The sequence below is a fragment of the Otolemur garnettii genome, unplaced genomic scaffold (assembly GCF_000181295.1).
Source record: "Otolemur garnettii isolate 467f Iridium unplaced genomic scaffold, OtoGar3 scaffold00181, whole genome shotgun sequence".
Taxonomy (NCBI): domain Eukaryota; kingdom Metazoa; phylum Chordata; class Mammalia; order Primates; family Galagidae; genus Otolemur; species Otolemur garnettii.
This window is the reverse complement of record NW_003852576.1, coordinates 1471444-1479488: the sequence shown is the minus strand read 5'-3', so window position 1 is coordinate 1479488 and position 8045 is coordinate 1471444. Positions and strand designations below refer to the sequence as shown.

Below are 8045 nucleotides of genomic sequence, written 5' to 3'. Positions count from 1 at the left end.
AAGAATGCCTGGGGACAAGGTAGCAGTGAAAGTTTTTGCAGCTGCTGATTCCCCGATTTCCAGCACTCATTTCCCCTTCCACCGGGGCCATGAGATTGGGTGTGGGGACACTGAAGTATCTCAGGCTAGGGACCTTGAACTTTGCTTTCACCTCCAAGTGCCACAAACTAGTTTGCCAATGTTTTAGTGCCCTTGGGCCCCTAATGTGAGGTAGGACTTCAGATCCAAACCTGCAGAAAACTTTAGCTCCATTTGTGAGTCTAACAAACTTGGTAATAGCACACTGCCAAACAGGTGGAAGGTTCAGCCAAGGGTTATTGGAATGATCTTCCTCTCGACCTCTTCTGGCTTCATGGAGGGCAGAGTGAAGAGCTGCTTAAAGCTCAGTGACCCTGGTTTTCATCTGGTGGAGACTCTACACTTCTTCCCTGGCCTCACAGGGCTAAAGAGCATTTTCTTAGCAGAGCCTTCTTTTGACGATTTTTTTTGCCTGTGTAAAAATCATGCAATCTTTGCAAAATTAAGTGACTGCATAGATTGTATTTTCTTATTGGCAGCTGTGTATATTGGTTCGTGCCTATAGATGCAGCACTTTAGGAGGCCAAGGTAGGAGGGTCACTTGAAGAGTCTAAGATTAGCCGGGGCAACATAGTGAAACCCTGTCTTTTTTTTTTTTTTGAGTCAGAGTCTCACTTTGCTGCCCTGGGTAGAGTGCCATGGCATCATCATTGCTTACAGCAACTTCAAACTCTTGTTCTGTTTTTAGTAGGGACAGTGTCTCACTTTTGCTCAGGCTACTCTTGAACTCTAGAGCTCAAGCAATCTATCCGCATTGGCCTGCCAGAGTGCTAGGATTACAGGCATGAGCCACTGCACCTGACCAAAAATACCTTTTTTTTAAATTAGCCAGGTGTGGTGGTCCACACCTGTAATCCTAGCTACTTGAGAGGCTGAGGTGGGAGGATCACTTGAGCTCAGGAGTTCGAGGCTGCAGTGAGCTGTGATTGTGCCACTATACACCACAGTACGGTGAGCAACCCAGCAAGACCTCGTCTCTGAAAAGATAAATAAGTTCCTTGGGTACCGTGAGCAACGTAAAATTGATCCTGTAGCTCGGGAGCTGCATAAAACAAACAGCCTGGATATAGGAACTATTGCTTCTACTTGTTGGGAAAGCTTCGGTTTTATTTAGCAAGAGAAAAGAATTGTTAAACAATCTTTAGCCAAGTAAAAATGCAACCTGGGGCCTGAGGTAGAAATTCCTATGGTGTAGTACCCACAGTAACTCGAGTGTTAGTACAGCCCCGTGTAGCATTCTCTTTCTGATCATCTAGAAAATTAGAATTTTGTATTTGAAGGAAGGCACCAGGAAGTAGTGAAATATCTGGGCACAAGATCAGTGGAAGATATGGTTGGAAAGGCAAGTAAAAGATTTAGTTAGGGTTTTAGATAGATTTTATTGTATGGCTGTACCGCTGTTTAGCTTCAGTCATTTCTCTCTTGTTTGATCAAGTAGGTCTTGTTGTTGTTGCTATTTTTAACTGGGGCCACGTTTAAACCCACTGCCTCTGGTATATGGAGCCGATGCCCTATCCTGGAGCCACAGGTGCTGCCCTTTTTTTTTTTAAGAGACATAGTCTTACTTTATCGACCTCGGTACAGTCCTGTGGCATCACAGCTCACAGCAAGCTCCAACTTCTGAGCTTAGGTGATTCTCTTGCCTCAGCCTCCTGAGTAGCTGGGACTACAGGCGCCTCCCACAATGCTCAGCTGTTTTCTTGTTGCAGTTTAGCAGGGGCTGGGTTCGAACCCACCACCCTTGGTATATGGGGCGGGTGCCATACCCACTGAGCCACAGGTGCCCCTTGATCAAGTGGGTCTTTAATAGAATAAGTGTACCTACAGTTAGAGAAAAGCCAAAAATGAAAGGATTCTTTGTGTATAAATTCCATGTTTTTGACTCATTTTTTCAACACCCAACAAGCACATACACAAACTCCCCTAAATCAGGGTCGATGTTCCTTTGATCTCATCATACATTGACACTTAATACCTGCTGTGTTTTTGAATCTCTGATTGCAATCAGTCCTTTGGACTTCATTCACCGAAATTTTTTTGAATTGGCAGGTCCCACCAAAAAAAATAAGAAGTCACTTCACTGCTTCACTACTATTGAGTGGACATTAATAAATAATTCTGGCTTGCCACCTGTAGCTCAGCAGCTAGGGTGCTGGCCACATACCCTGGGGCGGGTGGGTTCGAACCCAGCTCAGGGCCTGCCAAACAACAGTGACAACTATAACCAAAAAATAGCTGGGTGTTGTGGCAGGCACCTGTAGTCCCAGCTACTTCTGGGCTGGGACAAGAGAATCACTTAAGCCTAAGAGTTTGAGGTTGCTGTGAGCTGTGACTCCATGGCACTCTACTGAGGGTGACATAGTGAGACTCTGTCTCAAAAAAAAAAAAAAATCCCCTCATTTTTTATGTTTTTTCCTTGAATCAGTAATGTTGAAATCTAAAGTACAGAGTTAGGAGGATACACACCGATCTCTGAGCAACACTGCTTCTTAAAAAGCAGTGGAAGTCAGGAAGGTGGTCTCTCTGGTGACGAGTGAGGTGGGTGAGAAGGACTCACCCTCACACGTGCTGTGGCTCCAGCCTCTGATCTCGCTTATTCTGAGCCCATTACCTCAGAGTCACAAGGCCCTTCCTTGCTCAGGAAGGCATCAAGAATAAGTTTCAAAATGAATTTTTCTGTAGAATTAGTAGAAAATGGTGGTGCAGAAGCCTAACTCTAGGCTTCCCTTCTGTGATGACCTATTGGGAGCCCCCATGCCCTGTGGTTCCTTTTGAATGACGAGCAGGGCTAATAGTCACCTGCCACTTTCCTGTTGGGGAACTGGTAGCTGGCCACATGGCTTATACTGAGAGAGCGTCAGTGATCAGGGAGAGGCCGGGAATGCTAACTTTGGATTTTACACGTATCCTCGAGCGTCTGATGGACTCTGCTGGTGACTGAAAGTGGACACCTATTTTTCCCTCTTGCTTGTCTTGCAGTGGCCATCCCTGCCATCGGGGCTCAGTATTCCATGTTCCCAGCAGCCCCAGCACCTAAAATGATTGAAGACGGCAAAATTCACACGATGGAGCACATGATCAGCCCTATTGCTGTGCAGCCAGACCCAGCCAGTGCTGCCGCCGCCGCCGCAGCTGCCGCTGCAGCCGCCGCCGTGATTCCTGCTGTGTCGACGCCGCCACCCTTCCAGGTTGAGCTCTTGATGCAGCCGCTGTCATTTGTGTGTGAAGCGCCTCTCATCACACGTGCTTTTAGTGTGGAGACTCCACCGTGCCCCTCACTCCCTCGGCTTTGGGTGACAGAGTATTTTTAATGAGAATGATCACAGGAGAGAAGACAACAATTTTAAATAATTTACTTCCCTAATATTATCATTGTGTTAAGGATGGGAAGTGGTATAAGAACATGACGTGTGTGATTTTTCACAGTGTCATGATGTTACACAGACCACTTATTTTTAAATGGCATTGGATAATTTTTCTAGCTCATGTTGTTAAAGAGCTGACGGAAAGTCCAGGGAGGTCTTTCACATGTTCACATACCAAACTGCAGCTCAAAGAAGTTCAATGAAGATTTAAAACAAAACAAAACATTTACACCCATATATATGTGTGAGTATATACTTACATGTATATAGAGAAGGGGAGAGAAAGAATATATAAACGTAGATACGTGAGCTCTTTATTTTTTTTTAATTATTTTATTTTGAGACAGAGCCTTGTTTTGTTACCCTGAGTAGAATGCCATGGCATTACACTGAACAGTGACCTCAAACTCTTTCTTTTTTTTTTTTGAGACAGAGTCTCAATATGTCACCCTTGGTAGAGTGCCATGGCGTCACAGCTCACAGCAACCTCAAGCTCTTGGACTTAAGTGATTCTCTTGCCTTAGCCTCCCTAGTAGCTGGGACCATAGTGCCCACCAAAATGCCCAGCTATTTTTTTGTTGCAGTTGTCATTGCTATTTAGCTGGCCTGGGCTAGGTTTGAACCCGCCAGCCTGCGTGTGTGTAGCTGGCGCCCTACCCACTGAGCACCACCCTCAAACTCTCTTGGGCTCAAGGGATCCTCGTGCCTCAGCCTCCTGGGTAGCTGGGACTACAGGTCTCTGCCACAAAGCCCAGCTAGTTTTTCTACTTTTAGTGGAGACAGGACCTTGCTCTTGCCTCAGGCTGGTCTCAAATTCTTGAGCTCAACCATTCCACCTGCCTTGGCCTCCCAGGTGTGAGCCACCGTGCCCAGCTGATATGTGAAATTTTACAAAATCTGCCTGTAATCCCCTCCTCTAACTATCTCTCCCACTATTCTCCTATCTCTTCCCAAATGAATCCTACCGTGTTGGCCTCCTTCCCCACCTTCATTTTATCTTAGCTACCTTTAGAAGAATCTTCCCCACCCACCTAGCCTAGAGAAATCTACTCTCCTGTACTTCTGTTATGAAATTATTACTTAGCATATGACTGCCCATGTGTTCTCTCCCAGTTATAGAAGCTCCTTCAGGGCAAAGGCTATGTCTCAGGGTTTCTCTCTCTCTGTCTTTAGTGCATAGAGACTATAGCTGTTTAACAGAAAGGAAGTCTTATTTAAACCTGTTCTCTGTGAGGCAGAGAGTTACAAACATCAATCCCAAATAATCAGGCCTAGGGTCTCTCACCTAGTCGAATAAGAATTATCCAGAGTCATGTGTTTAAAGAACAGAGATTGTTAGGCTCAAATCCCTGTGAATTCCAACTCAGTTGACTGGGCAGGGGTTCTAGAGTTCATACCTTGTCCAAGTTCCTCGTGATTCTGAAGCAGAGGCAGGCTGGCACACCTCGCCTTTGCCTACTCTGAACTCGAGTCTTGACTGCATATTCACAGTGGACCAAACTGGTTGGCGTTTATTCATCCATCAGTATGTATGTCATTAAGTATTCTTTTTTTTTTTTTTGAGACAGATTCTCACTCTGTCACCCAGGCTGGAGTGCTGTGGCATCATCATAGCTCATAGCAACCTCAAACTCTTGAGGTCAAGTGATTGTCTTTCCTCAGCCTCCCAAGTAGCTGGGACTACAGGCCTCCGCCCCAACACCTGGCTGTTTTTTAGAGATGGGATCTTGCTCTGGGCTCAGGCTGGTCTCGAACCTGTGAGCTCAGGCAATCCACCTGCCTTGGCCTCCCAAGTGCTGCAGTTATAGGCTTGGGCCGCTGCGCCCGGCCCCGGAAAGCCATCTCTAGTTCAGCTTTCCCTCCGCTCTCCAGGTCTCCCTCACTTTCACCAAGGTCGCATCCCTGAATTGGAAAATGCAGCTCCACCTTCCCTCCTTCCCGTCTCCCTCCTGCTTCCTTGCAGTGCTTGTTACTTGCGCACCCCTCCGCCTGCCTTCCTGCTGAGCCTGGAAACCGTTGCTTTTGCATCCGTGTTCCCATTGCCTGGGAGCTGCTGGTGGAGCGCACGGGCCATGGGTTTGTGCCCGTGTTCAGGACGGGTTTCTTTTTGTTTTTCCTCTTCAGGGCCGCCCGATAACTCCAGTATACACCGTGGCTCCCAACGTTCAGAGAATTCCCACTGCCGGGATCTACGGGGCCAGTTACGTTCCATTTGCTGCTCCGGCCACCGCCACTATCGCCACACTACAGAAGAACGCGGCCGCCGCTGTGTATGGGGGGTACGCGGGCTACATACCTCAGGCCTTCCCAGCTGCTGCTATTCAGGTCCCCATTCCTGACGTCTACCAGACATACTGAGCCTGGTGACGAGAGCGAAGGCAGACCACAGAAACGCCACTGAAGGAACGCTTTACTATTTATGAAGAAAGAATGTGTCGGATTAGCACGCAGGTGCACCCGAAAGTGAAGAATGCTATCAGATGTCACATTGAAATATTTTATACACATGAAGTTTTCACTAGTTTTTTAAGACTATTTTCAATTTAGCCAGGCCTGCGTTCATACATTTCTAAGAGACTTGCAATGGTTCATGCCTTGATACCATCTTTTAAAAATTTATATGCTGTACTACATTTGTATAGAGGTGTTTTTTTTTTTAAGGATATATTTTCAGTATGAAGGTTATTTTCTTAACTTCTGCACTCCAGAGATTTCTATTTTGTAGTACCTTTGATAATATATCAACTATATATTAAAAAAGCACACTTGAGCAGCTAGGGAACTATTTTGGAAAATATATTCAATATTTAAAGATACAAACAATAGTGCTTTAAAATACTACATAAAACGTTATTTTAAAGGTTATACTGGAAAGTGCAATTTTAAAATGAGTAAAACCTCTTTATTTCTGCTGGCATTAAGGGTTGACGGTGTTACCATGCGTTAGCCATGGTGGTTCTATTTTTTAAAATAAATTAAACACTCAGTCTCTCTTTAAGCCAACATTGAAAAGACCTATCATACTTCTGGGTCCAAACACTGGAAAGTGCCCACCTGCCACCCAGGGCTCATTCTCCATGTGCCTTTTCCCTTAAAAATGCCCCAGCACCTCCATCTCTTACCTTCACCCCTCCTGCCCAGATCCCCAGACCAGCTTCTGTGTTTGGCAAGTCTAGGACAAATGGATAACTCTTTGATAGAACAGCTGTTGGATTTTATACTGCTTCTCCCCAGGTTTTTGTTGGGGTTTTTGTTGTTGTTTTCTTACAGTTTTTTGTTTGTTGGGTCATTTTGGTGGGGAGGTGTTATCTTCTGTGTGCGCTATTCTTAATAGCAGAGTAAGCACAAGGTTTTAATAGGTTTGTGGAAGATACCTTTGCATAGTTATTTAATCGCCCAGTATAAAATCCTAATTCCTGTTCTAATGCTTTTCTTTGTTTTTGAAGTATGAGTTTTCAGGGGCAAAGAATGTATCCTAATTGTAGGGAAGACCCCTGAAGACTCTTGTCAGTGGAAAATGATGCTTCTTGTTACCTTATCATGTTTCATGCAAAATGTCTGTCCTCCAGGCTGGCGACATTATGTGTATGGAATGGGGCATTCCTCTGTAGCTGTGTTCTCTGCAGGTGAACTGAATTGGGGTATGCCCCTCCAGGAGAAAGAGGAGAGACCTATAGGAGTTAAAAGATAGTTTGTAAATATCTTCTCATGCTTGTTTTTAGTCCTTTACGTTGCCGAAGTTCATGGTATGTAGTTTAATGCAAAGTTATGCCATATTATTTTCATGGTATTAAAGAGGTGGTTTTATTAGGAAGTAAATGTATTGTTGCAGTGTTTTGTGCCGTTTTAAGGCTTTTGTTTAGCAGAGTGAATGTAAAATACAGTAAAATGTTAAGATTGTCACCTACTTTATGAAATAGATCAGCTTGGAATTTTTTTTTAAAGGCTCAGTCAAGGAAGTGGGGTGTGCAATAAGGTAGCATGTACGCAATTGTGTTTTTATGTCATGTTAGAGATCCAGAAAATCTGTCCACTCACTGGATTTTTGTTGAAGGCTGAATTCTTTCTTGTGGATTAATAATAGGATCATGCCCTTAACCAGTACTTTTATTTTGTTTTAAACTAAGAGATCTCCACATGCCCTTCCCCCTCTCCCATCTTGGGATGAGATGAGTTTTTATATATAAGCAATATTTATTTAACTATTCTATAAAATTATTGAGGGCCTGCTTAGGCCTTTAAACATTCCCAGCATTCCCAAATGGCATAAAGTAATTGTGCAATGTTCCTGATGATGCTGTAGCCAGCACGCTGCATCCCAACTCGAATCTGTAATTCAACAAAATGCATTTTGGATCAGACCCTCATCCCTTGACTGTGTGAAAGAAGTTGTGTCCTTCCTGTGAAGGATTGTCACATAGGTTCACCGGATGAAGCTCTGACCCAGTATTCTTACTGTATTTTACATGTGCCTGTAAGTTATTTGCAAAAAAAAAAAAAAAAAAGGTATCTTAACATGGCAACTACCAAACTACCTTATAAACAAATGTTGGTGATACAGCCAGTTAAGTATCAGTGAGCCTCCTATTTGTGGACCTGTCT

General features: G+C 44.4%; 1 protein-coding gene and 1 long non-coding RNA gene across 3 annotated transcripts in view; one reads left to right on the top strand and one right to left on the bottom strand.

Annotated features, from left to right (window-relative positions):
- Positions 1-6071, top strand: part of RBM47 (RNA binding motif protein 47) — a 40636-nt gene extending 34565 nt beyond the window's left edge. For both annotated transcript variants that reach the window (XM_023519595.1, XM_023519594.1), the window contains exons 5-6: positions 3058-3266; positions 5568-6071. In XM_023519595.1, the coding sequence (XP_023375363.1) occupies positions 3058-3266; positions 5568-5801 (443 nt within the window). In that variant the 3' untranslated portion in view covers positions 5802-6071. The remainder of the gene's footprint in view (positions 1-3057; positions 3267-5567) is intronic.
- A 1860-nt stretch (positions 6072-7931) lies between these two features.
- LOC111728721 overlaps positions 7932-8045 on the bottom strand; it is a 15216-nt gene continuing 15102 nt past the window's right edge. Inside the window, exon 3 of the long non-coding RNA XR_002775935.1 lies at positions 7932-8043. This is a non-coding gene — a long non-coding RNA (uncharacterized LOC111728721). The remainder of the gene's footprint in view (positions 8044-8045) is intronic.